The 17,367-nt window shown below is 34.6% G+C and overlaps 6 protein-coding genes across 20 annotated transcripts in view; 2 read left to right on the plus strand and 4 right to left on the minus strand.

Moving 5' to 3' along the window:
* LOC105195832 overlaps positions 1–5,626 on the minus strand; it is a 109,955-nt gene extending 104,329 nt beyond the window's left edge. Inside the window, exon 1 of the mRNA XM_039448647.1 lies at positions 5,239–5,626. The gene's annotated coding sequence lies outside the window, so the exon portion shown is untranslated. The remainder of the gene's footprint in view (positions 1–5,238) is intronic.
* Positions 306–3,694, plus strand: LOC105195831. Its single transcript, XM_039447953.1, has 6 exons — positions 306–365; positions 965–1,261; positions 1,465–1,899; positions 2,101–2,608; positions 2,981–3,394; positions 3,501–3,694. The coding sequence occupies exons 1-6, from the start codon at positions 306–308 to the stop codon at positions 3,692–3,694; spliced, it is 1,908 nt and encodes a 635-aa protein (XP_039303887.1).
* Positions 3,904–4,996, minus strand: LOC105208257 (ADP-ribosylation factor-like protein 2). The gene is made up of 2 exons (XM_011178071.3): positions 4,771–4,996; positions 3,904–4,583 (listed from the first exon to the last, which is right to left on the minus strand). Exons 1-2 carry the CDS (start codon positions 4,833–4,835, stop codon positions 4,094–4,096), a joined length of 555 nt encoding a protein of 184 aa, XP_011176373.1. The 5' UTR covers positions 4,836–4,996; the 3' UTR covers positions 3,904–4,093.
* A 1,069-nt stretch (positions 5,627–6,695) lies between the features above and the next one.
* LOC105195787 (HSPB1-associated protein 1) lies at positions 6,696–9,217 on the minus strand. The gene is made up of 4 exons (XM_011161393.3): positions 8,722–9,217; positions 8,317–8,633; positions 7,864–8,230; positions 6,696–7,787 (listed from the first exon to the last, which is right to left on the minus strand). Exons 1-4 carry the CDS (start codon positions 8,923–8,925, stop codon positions 7,422–7,424), a joined length of 1,254 nt encoding a protein of 417 aa, XP_011159695.1. The 5' UTR covers positions 8,926–9,217; the 3' UTR covers positions 6,696–7,421.
* Positions 9,218–9,696: 479 nt separating this feature from the next.
* LOC105195786 (NEDD8-conjugating enzyme UBE2F) lies at positions 9,697–12,143 on the plus strand. Of its 2 annotated transcripts, none has more exons than XM_011161392.3 (5): positions 9,697–9,906; positions 10,250–10,366; positions 10,439–10,600; positions 11,431–11,592; positions 11,675–12,143. In XM_011161392.3, the coding sequence occupies exons 2-5, from the start codon at positions 10,268–10,270 to the stop codon at positions 11,789–11,791; spliced, it is 540 nt and encodes a 179-aa protein (XP_011159694.1). In that variant the 5' UTR covers positions 9,697–9,906; positions 10,250–10,267; the 3' UTR covers positions 11,792–12,143. The 2 variants fall into 2 exon arrangements, with proteins under 2 accessions (XP_011159694.1, XP_025991664.1); XM_026135879.2 differs by having other exon boundaries at positions 9,705–9,906; positions 10,257–10,366.
* A 107-nt stretch (positions 12,144–12,250) lies between these two features.
* LOC105195785 (obscurin) overlaps positions 12,251–17,367 on the minus strand; it is a 41,417-nt gene continuing 36,300 nt past the window's right edge. For all 14 annotated transcript variants that reach the window (XM_026135878.2, XM_039448655.1, XM_039448654.1 and 11 more), the window contains 8 exons: positions 16,816–17,255; positions 16,457–16,595; positions 15,754–16,223; positions 15,355–15,582; positions 14,987–15,131; positions 14,365–14,868; positions 13,114–14,264; positions 12,251–12,969 (listed from right to left, as the gene is read on the minus strand). In XM_026135878.2, the coding sequence (XP_025991663.1) occupies positions 12,723–12,969; positions 13,114–14,264; positions 14,365–14,868; positions 14,987–15,131; positions 15,355–15,582; positions 15,754–16,223; positions 16,457–16,595; positions 16,816–17,255 (3,324 nt within the window). In that variant the 3' untranslated portion in view covers positions 12,251–12,722. The remainder of the gene's footprint in view (positions 12,970–13,113; positions 14,265–14,364; positions 14,869–14,986; positions 15,132–15,354; positions 15,583–15,753; positions 16,224–16,456; positions 16,596–16,815; positions 17,256–17,367) is intronic.

Genomic DNA, 17,367 nt, shown 5'->3' on the forward strand with positions numbered 1-17,367 from the left:
TTTGTAAAGAGGAGAGAAATCACAAAAGTTATAATAAAGCTATCGGATTTATCGAATTAGCTTCATTGTTCGCTAACCAATTAAGAAGTCATAAATCCATTCGCTTCTCTTCAAAGATAGAGATACGGGCGGCGAATTTTTATCAGCGGCGCCGATTTCAATGACCCGCCACGATTGTTTCATTAGAGATAATATCAATGCCATTACCATCGAAAGCGCGGTCGAGATTAACAAAGCGCTTGGCGGATCATCTCGATGCTATGAGACGGGACGAGCCCTTTCGTGTATGGAGCACATATCACTGAATGAACGATCTGTCGAAATTACAATACAATGGACCAGAACAGCCACTTGACAAATACCCGGTAGATGAATCATGCACCCCGCGATGAATGATTGTGGCTCGTGTGAAACGCGATAATAGACACCGATCGATGCTAAAGAAGATGACTTCTTCCGAACGAACGCGAAGCTTAGAGCTTCTATTATTTTAGAGAAAGCAGTTATTATGAACTTGAGATTAAAAAGAAAAATTTTGTATTAATTCAAAAAGACTAAGAATTTATTATAATATTATACATTTGTTTTAATTTTCCGTTTATGTATTTAATTTCCCCAAATTTGCAGCTAATTTCACATAGCAAATTGTTGTAAATTTAGGAATCATGTGTTATGTCTTGATATTTATATTTATACAAACTTTCGTTATAGCATTAATTTTGTGAACGAGTAATAAGAATACAATCCATAAATAAATGGATCTTACAAAAGTATTTAAACTATAGCGATTTCTATAACATCCCGATATTCTTTCTTTTTTGCGATAATTTAAAGAATAAATATTAGAATTTTCGTACATTTTATATACAAACTAAAATCGTATAAAATCGTTAAAAATAAGCAATTAACAATAGTGATTAAAATATTATAATTAACCTTATATAAATTCATAAATGTCACTTAGACATTGGAAGATATCGAAGATATTGCTGAAGCATTGCAAGATGAAGAAACGGACGCGTGGACCGATTATGATGAAGATGATGATATGGAATTTGCGGAAGAGGAAGAGAAAGAAGCAGTATCAGAAGATAAATTTGAAGCCGTGAAGGAAAAAAGAAAAGACGTCGAAGCGGAATCAGAAATAATTGATGAGACTGATATATTGGCTAATTTTATGATGGAATTTGAAGCGAGAAAGACGAAGAAATTGGTGACCAAGGTTGAAGAGACGAAGAAACAGCTGCGGCATCTGATCCGTGTAACTTGAGTGGTAACTTGGTAGCTTAACATTTCAAGAACATACAAAATGTTCTGTATTCCTATGTTCCATTCCTATGACATTTCTATGTTCTCAATTCAATTTTAATAGATATATATCAATAATTAAGCTACCACAACGTAAACGAATGACAGGACCGATCTGCCTTTAATTCTGAGTAAATCTTTAGTCAAGTGCTATGATATGCAAGACAGGTTGAACGGAAGAAAGATGATGATGCGTCTGAGGAGACACCAATCACGCCAGAAGCCGAAGATATTGAGAGTGACCGAGTGTCTACTGAGAGTTCTATTCATCCATGTTTGCGCGGGATAGACGTCAGCGATTCTCAGCTGAAACTAGTGAATCCGTACACAGTATATCGAATTCCAAACGATCCAGGATTGTTACCAGCTTTCTGGCTGTTACGCGAAAACCCGCCAATTTATAGCACGGACGGTATACAGAAATTCTACGACACGGTAAAACGCACAGGTTTGAAACCGATTGGTTCATTGAAGGATATGTTCTTAACCGATCAATTAAATCTGCGGTATTATGGACTCGAGTCACCAGTAATGAAAGCGATCTGCGAGGCTTTGGTTGACAATACTTTCGTACGGAAACTGGATTTAAAGGTATAACAAACAAGCTTAAACAATAATTTATACGGATTTTATAAAATCCTAAATATCTAAAAATATAATATAAGGTGATGATTATCTTAAAAGTAGTCTATGATTAAAAATAAATTCTTGAATTTTTTACCTTATAATGCAAACATTTTTTTTTGTTATTAAAATATCTTATTTTTAATTAACTGCTATATTTCATTATAGGACAATAAATTGTCCTCGGATGCGTGCAAATATCTAAACAATTTATTGCTCAAAAACAACACGATAACTGACTTGTCATTATCGGGTTGCCGAATTGGTACAAAAGGCGTACAAAAATTATGCGACGCAATATCCGAAAATGTAAGTCTGAAGACGCTTGATCTTAGTAGCTGTGATATCGGAAATGAAGGCTTCGAATATGTCGCATACGCATTATCTAATAATCAAGACTTGGAAAGCGTTAATCTATCCAATAATCATTTAGACGAGATATGCTCGGAAAATCTGCAGGATCTGCTCTCGCACTCCAAAAGCTTGATGCACCTAGACCTATCTTGGAATTCTCTATATAATGTAAAAATTTGGAAAGCTCTGGTCGACGGATTAAAAAAAAATCAAACACTGTGTTCTTTGAATTTATCTTGGAACGGACTTGAAAGCCACTCCGTTCCTTACATTTATAATTTATTATCACGTTTGCAGAATATCGAAAAGCTGGATTTAAGTTGTAAATATATATTACGTTATAAGAAAGTTATAATTTGTACACACAATTATAAAAAAGAAAAAAAAAATTTTAAAGATACACATTTAAGAAATGGCAACTTTCTTAAAATATATTTCATATGTTTTTATTTTATTTTATATATATATATATATATATATATATATATATATATATATATATATATATATATGTACACACTCATAGACTGAGATATTTATGTTTTAAAATACTTTATATTTCGTTTTTTTATTTTACGAAATATTAAGTATTTTAAAACGAATATTTCTCAGCCAATTAAAATATTTTCTCACAGGAAATAAATTTCCAAGACAAATGTTCCTTTCTTAAAGGTTTATTTTTTGCGATTCGTAGGGAATATATTTACCGAGGCTGATGCTGCAATTATCGCAAAAGCTCTATCAAAAAATAGTACGCTCCAGGAATTATATCTCGGAAACAACCCTTTAGGAGCAAAAGGTGCTTCAGCTTTGATTCATGAAATCACACCCCATTTATCACCTAACAGTGGTTTACGCATGCTTGACTTGGAGAATGTATGGGCAAATAAGGCTGTTCTATATGATCTGGAGATAATTGAAAAGTTCAGACCATGGGTCATAATCAAATTAGGTGGTATTTTGAGCAATTATCAGCTTTATGGACCAAATATTAGGAAAATACTCGTGGAAAGAGCGAATTACGAAGCAATGATGCCAAAACAAAAAAGACTACGGCGCAACTTTGGGCATTTTGTGATATCGCTAACAGACAAAAAAGTACCGCAAGGCATGTTCACGAGAATCTATGTCAAATTATTTCTTAATTTTCAAACTTATAGGAAATCATAACTGCTTCTTTAAAATATTAAAAATAAATTTCCTTGTCTTTGCAGCACAATTTATGAAGCTAGTGCAGATGTTTAAGTTAAAGCTTTCAATGTCACTGGTCAATGAGATTATGAATGCATTCAAGGGACCGCATAACACTGTCGATCAGGAACAGTTAAAATCATTTTATTTAGAAGAATATCCAGAAACAATAGCTGCAGTACCAAAATTGAAGAAGAAATTTAAAGACACTAAATAGAAAAAAAAGAAAACAACAAGAACATAGAAAAAGTGTGAGAAAAATAAAAACTAATGAGCAAAATAAAAAAATGAATGAAAGAATATTTGTAAAAAAACTGTATATTATGTTATATAATAAATAATTGAAAGAGATCATAGAATCTCTTTATAATACTATGTTACATATTTTTACAGCATGATGCAGATCACCCAGAAAGACACACATGATACAATGAATCATTTTAATTTTATTAAATATTGGTAAACAATAATAATAAAATGATTTACTATGTTACACTATGTCAATTGTCTTTTGCTACAAAATATCTAATATAAATTTTACTTTACAAAAATTTATTTGCAAGCATTAATTTTTGTATTTAATGAGGTAAAATATCAACATCTGAATTTATCTATATTAATCTATATAAAATATTCTCGCTGCAATATCATCAACAATCCAATTGATACCATCAACTAGATTTTCAGCCGTCACAGCGGAGCACTTGTAGATTTGCCAGTGATGAGTCTTTATATTAGGCAATTCCAGAATGTCAGCTATGTCAGCTGCAGACAAGGCGCCAGGCATATCCTGCTTATTAGCAAGTACGAGGAGACTCGCTCCCTCCAACCTTTCTTCCTGCAGAAGCTTATACAACTCTGTCTTACAATCATCCAATCGCCTTCTATCTGCACTGTCTATTACCCAAACAAGTCCATCTGTTGATTCAAAGTAATTTCTCCAATAGGAACGCAATGATTTTTGTCCACCCACATCCCATATATTGAGTTTGTATCCACGGTGTTCTAATGTCTTAATATTAAAGCCAAGCGTGGGCGATATAGTGTCTATTGGTTCGCCATTGAGTCTCTTTAACACTGTCGTTTTGCCTGCATTATCCAAACCCCTGATTATAAAAAGATATTATCGTCAAGTGACAAAGTCACAAAGTGCACGTATCTTTAAATTATTAATTTATGTTCGATTATTGAATATATCATAATTTCAGTTAGCGTAACACTTATTAACCTGTCAATGCGTAAACTAACCACAAGCTGAATATATAAAATAAATACACAAATGCGAATACGTACAACATTAAAATTCTCATCTCCTTCTCCTTCTGCTTCAATTTTTTCAGTACTGTTAATAGACCCATTATCAATCCATTAATTATTCAACAATCTTCAGATCGTTGATAGATAAAATGTTAACACTTAAATGGAAAATTTCTTCGAGCTTGACAGAAATGTTTCTAACCTCCAACATCATCCAATACTTGGCGTATAAAACGCCACAAATGACATCTACACCAACGAGGTATTACTAGAGAGATCTCATACGCCATCTCTACAATGTGGACGTACACTACGATGCCAATGTATGTATCAAGGGAACGCTGAGCGCGCGTACACGAAGTCAAATTTCGTTCCTAACAGCTTTCGCGCGACCGATTCATTCGTCTTGTCGTCCTGTATCGATAAATTATACGAACGCAATGGGGACGAGGCGCGAATACCGAATTATACAGATGAATAAAAACTAGATATGAATTGACTCACCATTCGCCGCTGTAGATCGCTCCGCGATTTAACTCCGCCTCGACCGCAGTTCTCGAACGTTCAAGATCCTCCTCATGATGATTCGTCTAGATTCACACTTGGCACGAACGCACGACCCTTCGTTTGTGGCACTCTCAAAACAATTCCGGTATTCACGCGCGTCGAAAACTCGGAATACGAGGCAACGGAGAAGACGTGAAACACGATTGAACGCGATATGACTTCATACCATGCATCCGACACGACGGAGTCGGCACGAACGCTCGACACTTCACTTTCGGCAGTCCACGACACTCTCGAAACACTCGCTCGTATCAAAAACTCGTACGGGACGACGAGGCTGCGAGTTGAAATGCGCCACGACTTTTCGTCGTCCTCCCCAAGGTCCGTGGATTGGCGTTGGAGGGGAAGGAAGGTCGTTGCATCCACTTCAACGATGTAGCGGCGGCAGCGGCGCGCAAGCGCGGCCACGCGCCAGTCACGCCGCTACGCAGTAGCGGCAATCGGTCGGTTAGGGAGCGGAAGGTCATGGCGTATCACGGCGCATTTCAACTCGCATCCTCGTCGTCCCGTGTGAATTTTTGACGCGAGCGAGTGTTTCAAGAGTGTCGAGTGTCGAGAGTGAAATATCGGGCGTTCGTACCAACTGCGTGCTGTGTTCGCGTGATCGTCGTGCCCGTCGTATTGCTTCAACCGGATCGCGATGATACGAAGTCGCATCGCGTTTAATCGTGCTTCGTATCTTCTCCGTTGCCTCGTATTCCGAATTTCCGACGTGCGTGAGTACCGTGAGTGTCGAAAGCGAAGTGTCGCGCGTCCGTGCCAAGTGTGAATCGAGACGAATCGTCGGGAGGAGGATTTTGGATCTTGAACGTTTGAGAGCTGCAGCCAAGGCGAAGCTAAACGAAGCGACCAGTAGCAAATGATGAGTCAATTCATATCTACTGTTTATTTATCCCTACAATTTGGTATTCGCATCTCGCCCCCATTGCGTTCGCGTAAATTATTATTGATACAGTGCGACGAGATGACGAATGAATCGGTTAGGATAGGAAAAATTTGAAGATTATGTACGCGCGCTTTCCTAGCTAGGTGTGCCAACAGTCGGATGACGTGCTTTCCGAGATCTAACATAACCTAACCTAACCTAACTTGTACATTAGCCTCGTAGTATGTAGTATACGTCCGCGTTATAGAGATGCTTCGAAAAATCGTAAAATCATGAAAATAGTCGCTTTCAGGCTTCTCTCTAGTATTATAATAAAGACTGCTCTAGCTAGGTGTCAGCCCATCATTATTAACTATCTATGATATCTTAAGCGGCGGCGTAATTATTTTATAATGGGAACAAAAATTAAAATTTTATTATTTCTTTTAATTTTTATTATAAACATTCTATGAGAGACAATCCTTTATCTTATCCTTTTAAGAGATTGGAAAATTGAAAGAGTCCGAGATAATAAGTGCACATGAGTAATACAAGATTTATATTTTAGTTACATTTATAATTAAACATATATGCGAGTTTCTCTCAAAATCATTACATATTCGGTTATAAATTTTCAGTAAATTTTATATAATTTTATATCAGAGAAAAAAATATTAACTTATTATCAATGTCCATTTCCATTTGATGTAATTTAATTAGTTTAACTTGCATTTATCTTTCTGTAAGTTCTAAGAATTAGCAAAAGAATTTAATTAAAAAAATAAATTAAATTGAAATTAAAATTAATATATATTGGTGGAAATGGACATAAGTATACAAAAGTATAACGATGTTAATTATAATTCGTTATTTTCTATTCTTAATATAACGATTCTATTGAAAGTGAGATGTCACACTATACAAGGTGTCTATAAAGTCTATTCCTACCCCCTAAAAAATTATGAAAAATATATGTCCAAAGGGCTATTTCACCTTTTTAAATAGCAGTTCTTCGCGCGAAATGATATGTATTTCATGGTTTTGTACAATTTTAAACCAATTGAGTTTTCAAAATATAGGTTTGGGAACAGACTTTTTAAATAATGGACACGAATGTAAATATACATATAAATCTGGCCCTCTGAGACATCTGGCCATTACTTGTCACACTAAGAATACATAATACCACTGTAGTAAAAAATTAGTAATCTCACCTGCAAAATCATATTTATATAATAAAAATTCAATTAAGTTATTAATAATGTCTGTCTAGCAATATTTTTGCTGCTTTTCTAACAACTTCTGGATGACATAAAGCATTGATAATAGATTCATAGAATGAGTCATATTGAGGATTAGGTATATAATTTCCAGATGCACTCTCTCTATCTGATGGATCCTTCTCGTCGTATCTTTTCCGTCTTTCTTCAATAAATTCTTTAAATTCCTGCTCGTCTGCATCAGATAATAACTTAACGTAATGAGGATATTCTTCAGCTAATTCTTTTGTAGTTTGTTGGTTGAGTTTACGTCTTTTTGCAGGTCTCATTTCTGAAACAGATTCCCCTTTCTCTTCCTCGTCCTTAATCTTGTTTGTCCATTCAAAAAGTGCATCTTCGACCTATTAAGATAGTATTATAAGTAAAATAAATTCCATCTGTATTTAACAATACTAATATATTTTTAGAAGAAATTACTTTTCTTGTATAATATTTAGTTTCCTTATTGGAAAATTGTGTGAAATCTCCTACTCTGGCTACTATTAATTTAACTAGAGCTTCCTCAACTCGTGCTTTATTATCTTTTCTTAGGTCTCCCCATATATTAACGCTCATAGTGATCTGGTCTAGAGATTCTACATAATGCCACCAGCCATTAGGTATAAATAAAACATCTCCAGGTTCTAAAGTAATTAATTTTGGTTTTTCTTCTATATTTAACACATAGTCTTCTTCCTCTTCACTCAGACAATAAATATTAAATCTGCTATATACAGTTGACTCCTCATAAGGAAGTCTAACTGGTATCAGATCAGCATTAGGTGGATAAAGTAACCATTTTTTTCTACAAATACAATAGGTAAAATATAGAGACAATATTAACAGACAATACTAAGACAAATAAATAATACAACATATAAAAAAACAAACCTGCCATGTATTTGTGCCACTAGATTGTAACCATAAGTATCCCAATGACAATCAGTATGAGCACCTTTGCTTCCAATCCAAAAAGTAGAATTCATTCCATTTTCTCCATGTTTTTTGTCAATCCCAAACTTGAGCCAATTGAAAGACTCTATGATTTCTGTGTTATCGCTAAGCCACTCCTTTACATGCTTGTAATCACAGTAATACCACTTATTATCCTCCTTTGTTTCTTGTAAATCAATAAATTCTTGCAGTGTTAATTGAACAGGTTTTGGAATAGGAGAATCCAAGCTCCATTCTTGATGCTGAAGAGCACACTAAGAGAGACACAAATCGAATATAAAACCATTAATAAAGCCATTTATGTTCATTAAAAGAATATATAAATATATCGTTACAACTTACTGTACGCTTGTTATGATCGCCAACTCGAAATGGTAACTTCTTATCTCCAAACTTTTCGACCAATTCTGTTGGACTCCACTTGAGTAATTTCCACTCGTAGGAACCATCAGAATTTTGTAACATGTTCTGAAATAATACAGGTTCTGTAAAAACTGGTAAAGCTTCTTTCAAAACTTCTTCCGACGGTCGTAAGTGGCGACTCATATTTTTAATTGTAGATGTAGTTAGTTCCAAGTTCCTGTTTAACTGAGTTTTAAAATAACTGATGCTTTGTGATCATTGATTTAAATACATAGATTTTATTTTAAATCACACTACAACGACATTCCGGTTTGTTTTTTTCTTTGTTTAGAGATCTTGTTTTTTGTACCCACTCCTTGGGTTGAATGGGCGGGAGAGCGATATGATCTTGTTTAGAGATAATCTTGTTTGTAAACTTTGATATTATCTCATTGACTGTGTAACACTATGATAGTTTTAATACCGCCAATAATATTGTTCAATGTGCGAACACTAAAGTCGCTGACAGAAGCACTCCGTGATTTTCGGAACGCACTTGACGTTTGACTTGTCCAAGATACGCTTTTTCTCTCTTTCTAAGCCATAGCATAAACTATATATATATATATTTTTTTTTTTTTAATATATTATATTAATGTAATATCAAATTACATAAAAAATTTTAAGTTCGACAATTATTAAAATTCTGTCTTTGAATTTAATAATTTTTGGGAAATTCTAGTGACTTTTGAAATCCTATTTTTGAAATCTAAGTTTGATTTTTCGGAGGACTTTCAAAAGACACTTTTAAAATTTTAAGTAAGTTTTAAAATATTCTTTTTGAAAATTTAACATTCAAATTAAAACACTCGGATAAGTAGAATTTTTTCCATAACTTGTTTGGAAAAGTGACGGTCACGGCATATGAATATCTAGATGCGTGATACACACACTGCGAGGTCTGCGAGTACGACTAAAATTCGGAGTATCTTCATGTGATAAGGCATTTATGATTCATGACGCCGAAAGGGTCATTATTGAGACTCGTGATTTTTCTTGGATATTTACGTTGCGCAATTAAATAATTGAAAATAAGCAGAGATGAAAAAGCCTCCTTTACAGACTCTTTAATGTACGAAAGCCAGGTGATACGAAAACGAAGCTAGTTAAATTTGGCAACGAAAGGTACATCGCGTTATCCTGTAATGCATGCATTATTTTTCTAACCTAGTAACGCTTTTATAAATAGTAATAATCGCACTTTTTGATATCATAATATCTCTTTAATTCGATTACAATATATATCAAAATTTTGCATGTCCTGAACATAAAATTATTGTAACATGCACTTTGTCTTTTGGTCTTTTTTTGGTTACAAATTTACAATAATATTTTTGATATTATGTTTACTTTGAATAGAAATTTTACTTTATATTTTATCTAAAATAATTTAGAAGTTTAAATAACATTATATTAACTTTTATAAACAAATTGGCAGCAATTGTGTTAATCTTTTTATGAATAAAAGTTTTTAGTGCAGCTTAATATGATTACGTTACGAGGAAAGCTCAAAAAGGATGATGGCATAACAAATACAAAGATCAGTAGGCGAGTCTCAATACGAGATAAATTATTGATTAAAGAGGTTAATTTAATAATTTAATATTTTTTGTATATTATGATAATATTGTACCAATTCTAACTGTACTTTTCTTAGGTGCAAGAAATGCAACAGACATTGCCAGTAACTTGTCAAGTTGAATTCAAAGATCCACATCGTCTTCATGAATTTAGTCTGTTTATTTTACCTGATGAGGGATATTGGGTTGGTGGTCATTTCCATTTTCAAATTTACATAAGTGAAGAATACAACATGGCGGTAATCTGATATTCTATAATTTTTATGTGTATGATAATTGTATATAAAATTATCTTAGAATTGCAAGTTAAATCAGTGATAGAGTTGTAAATATTACAAGGGAAAGTCTCTAAAAAATTATGAAACTTTGACAGAAGGATATTTTAATATATAATAAGCTATTTTTTGCTGCCCTAAAATCTATCCTGAAAGAATAAAATTGATTCCAAAAAATTAGCCTATTTTTTGTTTTTATTTTATTATTAATTAACAAAGAATAAAAGATCAACATCAAACATAATAAAATTTCATAGAGAGAAAATTTATCTTTTAATTTATTGATTAAAAGACTTATCAAAATATATTTGTTTAATAATAAAACAATATGGATTTATTTTAAAAGGTAAATTTTATTCTTTTAAGATAAATTCAGACAGCAAAAAAAAAGTATCAAGATATTTTCTATATATTGTCAAAATTTCATAATTTTTGAATATTTAAATTAGGGCTATCACTCGTACATTGTTGTAGCGCTTTACGCTATGTGACACGTAAAACTTAACATAGGCAATGCACAAAGAAATACTTACGCTAAGTATTTTTTTGTGCGTTGTCTACATTAAGTTTAAAGTGTTACATAAAGCAAAGTTCTCACGTAAGGTACTATGGCAATGTACATGCAGTAGCCTTTAGAGATCTTGTTAGTTACAATGTGTTCATAGTAGCTTATTAAGATATTGTAGAGAAAAAAGAATGGAGGGTAGAAGGAGGCAGAACAGTATATGTGTGTCATTGCAGGCTGAAAGATGCAACTGAATTTATCAACCACTGTGTTAAATCATATTTTTCAGCCGCCAATAGTAAAATGCTTAACGAAATTATGGCATCCTAACATAAGTGAGGATGGTGATGTATGTCTATCTATTTTAAGACAAAGTAGTATTGATGGAATGGGATGGGCGCCTACACGCAAACTGAAAGATGTTGTATGGGGTTTAAATTCTCTTTTTACTGTATGTATATAAGCATTTTCTGCTGTACTGGATTAGTGTGATTATGTCGAATATGTTTTATATATACTTGTGTTTCTTTTAGGATCTCCTAAACTTTGACGATCCTTTGAATAGAGATGCAGCAGATTTGTTTATTAAGGATAAAGAGTCCTTCCGAAGTAAAGTTAAAGACTATGTAATGCAATATGCAAAAAGATGATTTACACTGTAACATTTAAGTAACAAATAATTATTTACATTTTTTAAATTGATTTTGTGCCTCTTTTTAGTATATGAGTACAGAATTTGCTCAAATGTGCTTTAGGTTGATTATGGTTTAACGCAATTTAATTTTGCTAGTCTTTTTGTCTGAAAGAGATTCGCTATCGCTTTCAGTTTCATATCACTGAATTCTTGGATTGTTGGATGAAATTGTTTTAATATATTAATTATATACTATCATGTATGAAGAAAATGTAAACGTAATGAAAATTAAAAGCGCATCACGTGTATAATGTTTTTTTCTCTTTATGAGACATTGTCAACGAGCAATTGTAAATAAAGTGGGTGTTTAATAATATATTTAAATATCTATATATATCTCTTGCGTGAAACATATAAATATCAAATGTGTAAAATGTTCCTTACGCTGATAAGAATCGAACGTTACAAGGACACATTATTTTGTCAAGTATTTATTTATGATTTTCGTACAATGCTTGATCGACATTTTTTATTAAACTTCAAAAACATTTTATTTATTATTTCATGTTTACTAATTCATCTTTTTAACTTTAGTAAAGTGTATAGACAATTTATAAGTGTTATACTTGTCGAATTAACAGACGGTTGAAAATTAGGCTGCCAATAAAAGTCGGCGAAACATCGCCGATCAGTCGACGATTTTTGTTATAATTATAAGTTATAACAAATAAATAATAACAAAAGAGAAAACAACAAAAAATTTTTCTTGCATTTCTCATTTCTCATCGTTTCTACGCGCTATTCGTATAGACTAGACATGTGAAATCGTAGTCATATGCGCGCATGCATGTGTGGGTGCATGTGTGTACATGCGTGTGTCTGTGTGTGAGTATGTGTGTGTATATATGTGTACATAAATATAAATAAAAAATTGCAGCTCTCCATTGTTAGAACGTGGTCCGCAGCTCTTCTTGTATACTGGTTGACCTGATGAGTTTCTGTTTGGAGCCCAACAAACTCTCACTCCCTAGACTGTCATTGTCGGAAGCTATCTTCGATTTTTCTTCATGATACTTCTCATTATATTCCTTTAATCTGTTGCCTAGAAATATAGCCCTTTCGCGTTTTTTAATCATAAAATCGGTTGGTAGTAACCATCGATGTTCGTGGCATTCCTCCGCCATTGGTCTTTTGCTGAAGAAAAAAAAATTAATACATTTTTTGTATTATTTAGAAGACTTTCATGTTACGCATTTAATATAGAAAGAGTACAATTATCTGATTATAATACATATTTATATTATTAATCTTGAAAACTATTTTAAATTTATTACCAACCTTGGCGCGCGTTTAAAGACCAGCATAAGAAATCTGGTGGCTTCTTGGCTCAGCTCTTTGTAAAGATACTCGAATCTGTATCTGACGAAAGATATATTCTGTCTAGTCTCGTCCGCATCTTTACCGCGGAACGGGGAAACTCCGGATAGTAATACATAAGTCAATACACCGACCATCCAGATATCCGTTTGCGGGTAGACAGGTTCATCGTTGTAGAGCTCGGGTGATCTATATTCGGGATGGCCCAAATGCTTGGGTACCATCGTGCCCAATTTGGTAACTTTATGAGCAGAACCCATGTCGACCAACTTTACTTGAACCGATCTCACCGATGACATCACAATGTTGTCTGGTTGAATGTCCAGGTGACAGTATCCACGCCAATGAAGATACTGAAGACCATCAAGTATTTGCGTAACGGCATTCGCTACGCAATTCTCCGTATACTCGTGCCGACTAGAGAAGTACGTGAGTATGTCGGCGCCTTGAAGCTTTTCCATCACGAATACCGTCACGGGGGAACCGGGCACTTTGTATGCAGCTTCCAGCATAGCTATCCGTTCATGTCGCAGTGAACGTAATACTTCGTATTCCTGGTTCACTTGTTTCTCCGTTTCTGCATTCAATTCCAAGATCTTAGCAACGATCACGCGATCTGTGCTTTTATCCACACCCTTCACCACCGCGGAAAATTGTCCGCGCGACAATTCCGAGATGAAGCTATACTTGGTGGATAGCTGCGGCTCCACCAACCATTCAATCGGATTCTGTTCCATAGAGTAATCAATGTGCTGCTTATTTTCTTCCAAGACAATTTCCTGACCGTTTTCGGTCAGCTCCTGAAGATGCCTCATCGCTCGCGTAATCTGTACCTTCGGGCAACCTGGCAGACGCGTTTTGATTAACTTCGACGGGATGCCTTTCTCGCTCCAACCTATGCGATTGCGTGCTGCTAAACGGAAGTTGTAACTCGTGTCTGGTTTTAGGTCACGCACTAGGTAGAACTCGTGATCAATATTAGACGCGACGTCTATCCAGGCGATCGAATCACCCTCCTTGTATTGTAGATTGTAGCACAATACGGGTGAATTGCCATCATACTTTGGCTGTTTCCATCGCAGGAGGACTTCGGTGTCAGAAACATCGGAAGCCTGGAAAGTTAAAAATAATATTTTACATTACGAAAATAGAAAGAAACTATTTGTGCATAAATGGATTGCTACCTAAAAGATTATTTAATTATTATTGTACCTCTGGGGAATCCGGACCGCAAGAAACCGTTGCTTGCAACATCCTGGTTCTAACAATCGTTTGTCCTATCGGGTTTCTCGCCACCACTTTGTATATTCCGATATCGTGCTCCTTTGTAGGGTTAAAACTGAGTATAGATCTCCCGTCAGAATCCTCTGTCACTTTGATCCTATTATTCTCTTGTATGACCGTTTCGTTTTTGAACCATTGTATCAGTGGCTTCGGGTTTCCCACCGCCAGACAGGTGAGATGCGCCGGTTTTCCCTCTTCGATCGGGCAAATTTGCGGTTTCTCGCGGAAGAATGGAAGCTGACCATCCTTCTTCGATTCCATCATCGCCTCAGCCTCGGCGTAACTGTCTAATCGAGTGCCTAGTTCATTCTTCAAACGTCTAAGAGTAAACGTGTCTGCCGATCCGTATCGGTTGATGCGAGCCCTCCTCTCATCATCGATTTCCTCGTCCATAACATCCGTAAATCGACGACGTTCCCGAATGATAGGTGTCTAATAGCAAAATTAAAAATTAAAAAAAAAAGAATTTCGCAAAATAGCAGCTTATTACGTAATAATCTTTAAGTTCATATTTATTATTTCAAATATGATTCTTTATAGCTACACTTACTCTCCAGTCAAAACTGTTGTCTTCAGTAATAGAACGCGAGAATCCGGGACTACGATCACAGGCGACTTTCATGTATTCGCGTAGTCGTACAGGGAAATCAGTATCCCGCAGTTGAAGAAGATATGTGTCTGGACCGTTTTGATAACTGTAAAATATAAATCCAAAATGAAAGAATTAACAAGTTTTGTTACATAAAGTATATTGCATAAGAAATTACATAAAATTTATAGTTCTATATATTTTTTATAAATTATTTGAATATTTTTTATAGAGATACTATTAAAAAATCAATATTAAAATAAAATTGTAGATTAGATTTCTATGATACTTAAAAATCAAATCAGATATATTTTATGGCATGCTCTTACTGGCTTTCACTCGTGATTATTCCAATTTCTGTGTCAATTGGTTCTCTAGATGGTATTTGATTTTCCCATGTCCTGGGTGAACGTTTTTTCAATGAGCTATGACTCCTGTCTGGTTCGGGTGTGAATTTGTGTCCAGGTGGATACACCATTCGCGATGGATCATCAAACGCTGTTTCCAGTTTGCTTCTGCGATACCACGTGCGGCACGAAGCATTGCTGTACCAATCGCTATAAAAATATATTTCACTTGCAATCAATTCTCAAGAAATGATAAATTACATTAATTCTAATCTGCTTGAAGAAAACATTGTTACAGTTACGAAATTCTAGATTACCCCTGCAAAATTGATTTTCATATTTTAAGTACGTCGAATCATTAAAAGATCGTAATTTACTTACCGATAAAGTTTATAATAGTTCTTCAAGTTTTCGGAAGGTATTCTGTAAGGTTCTGATGGCAAATTGTCAATATAATTGAACCATGGATGAGCTAAAGCAGCTCTAACATCCATCCTTTTGTCGACGTTATACACCAATAGGTTACGAATAAAGTCCTGTGCTTCGTTCGAAATATTTTTCCATCGATCATCAAAGTCCCATTTGCCTTCTCTAATCTTCTTCAGCGTTTCTCTATCGTTCGCACCTCTGAACGGTGAAATACCGGATAGCAAAATGTAGGTAATTATACCAACAGACCACATATCTGCGGCGTAGCTGACACCCTCGTTATTAGTCACTTCTGGTGCGACATATTCTGGCATACCATACAACAAAGTCATCAACCTTGCTGATGAAATTCTGCGAGTGAGTCCGAAATCTCCGATCTTCAGGTCATCTCCTCCTGCGTGTGAGATTAGCAGATCGCCGAGCTGCGAGAAAACATATTGACTCAGACATATTATTAATAACAAAAAAGATTTTATGAAAGAAAAATATCTAAAAAAATGATTTCTTGAACCACCTTTACTATATTTTAATTTTTAATTTTATGTTTGCTTTAGTCTTATAAAAAAAAAATTGCACAAGTCACTGATTATTCGAAATTTTTATTTTCAATTTTTACTTCAATTTTTTTGAAAAAATCGATTCTTAAGTAACTCACCGTCAGACCGAGATGTGCGTAATAATTATCGTGCATATATTCCAATCCCCATAACAATTGGCGTATATAACGAGCGATATCTATTTCAGTATAATGTTCTTGTCTCGTAAGATTGTCCACTAGTTCGCCACCGGCCGCTCTAAATTGTCGTTAAGGATTATTTTGTTGGACAGTGATTCAATTGTGTTACTATTGAATAATATATAAAACAAATAGAGTTAAAATCGAAATAATTAATAATAATTAATATTGGAGAAAATATTTTATAATTATTATACATTTTTATAGACATTTTATAGTTATTCTATTTCAACCATGGTTAATTCTATATGTAAGATAAATAAAATAATAAAGGATACAACTCCATGACCAGCGTGACCGAATCGTTCGTCTCGAAAGCATCGTGCAATCGTAATAATTTGCGGTGATGCAGATTGTTCATCGCTTCCATCTCATTATACATGAACGGTTTGAGGTCACCGCGTCCGTGCATAATCTTAGAAGCGTAATTTCGTCCGGTGCTTCGCTCGACCGCATGATAAGTTACACCCTGAGTGCCGCGACCCAGCTCGTCACCCAGATCGTACAGGTCGTCAAACGGTTTGTCGCGTGGTTTTACATCCATTTTCTTTTTGTATGTTCTGTATCCATATTCGTGCTCGTTCTCCTCTACGTGTAGCATCACCGAGCAAGATACTGAACCGGCCACGTTACCAGCACTGATCGAGTAAAGACCTTCGTCCTTCATAATAGCGTCGTTGACAATAAGGGTTGTAATGTCGGGTTCAGTGAATTGAATCTGATTAAAAAAATATCTTTTTAATTAAAATATCTTTAGGTTCTAATAGTTTCTAATATACGCGCGCCTGTTTTGTCTAGTAAATTATAAACGCAATAGGATATTAGTCTGC

Source organism: Solenopsis invicta, chromosome 4 (assembly GCF_016802725.1).
Source record: "Solenopsis invicta isolate M01_SB chromosome 4, UNIL_Sinv_3.0, whole genome shotgun sequence".
In the NCBI taxonomy this organism is placed as follows: domain Eukaryota; kingdom Metazoa; phylum Arthropoda; class Insecta; order Hymenoptera; family Formicidae; genus Solenopsis; species Solenopsis invicta.

Bases quoted from the DNA above. Each gene is read 5' to 3' on its own strand.
- LOC105208257 (XM_011178071.3), bottom strand. From the start codon at position 4,835: ATGGGTCTATTAACAGTACTGAAAAAATTGAAGCAGAAGGAGAAGGAG. The intron at 4,584-4,770 runs GTACGTATTCGC...TTTTATAATCAG, and splicing joins GAGATGAGAATTTTAATGTT to GGGTTTGGATAATGCAGGCA.
- LOC105195786 (XM_011161392.3), top strand. From the start codon at position 10,268: ATGATTACGTTACGAGGAAAGCTCAAAAAGGATGATGGCATAACAAAT. The intron at 10,367-10,438 runs GTTAATTTAATA...TACTTTTCTTAG, and splicing joins ATAAATTATTGATTAAAGAG to GTGCAAGAAATGCAACAGAC. The intron at 10,601-11,430 runs GTAATCTGATAT...CATATTTTTCAG, and splicing joins GTGAAGAATACAACATGGCG to CCGCCAATAGTAAAATGCTT.
- LOC105195787 (XM_011161393.3), bottom strand. From the start codon at position 8,925: ATGAGTCGCCACTTACGACCGTCGGAAGAAGTTTTGAAAGAAGCTTTA. The intron at 8,634-8,721 runs GTAAGTTGTAAC...TGTCTCTCTTAG, and splicing joins GCGATCATAACAAGCGTACA to TGTGCTCTTCAGCATCAAGA. The intron at 8,231-8,316 runs GTTTGTTTTTTT...TTGTATTTGTAG, and splicing joins GTGGCACAAATACATGGCAG to AAAAAAATGGTTACTTTATC.
- LOC105195831 (XM_039447953.1), top strand. From the start codon at position 306: ATGAACGATCTGTCGAAATTACAATACAATGGACCAGAACAGCCACTT. The intron at 1,900-2,100 runs GTATAACAAACA...ATTTCATTATAG, and splicing joins TACGGAAACTGGATTTAAAG to GACAATAAATTGTCCTCGGA. The intron at 3,395-3,500 runs GCATGTTCACGA...TTGTCTTTGCAG, and splicing joins AGACAAAAAAGTACCGCAAG to CACAATTTATGAAGCTAGTG.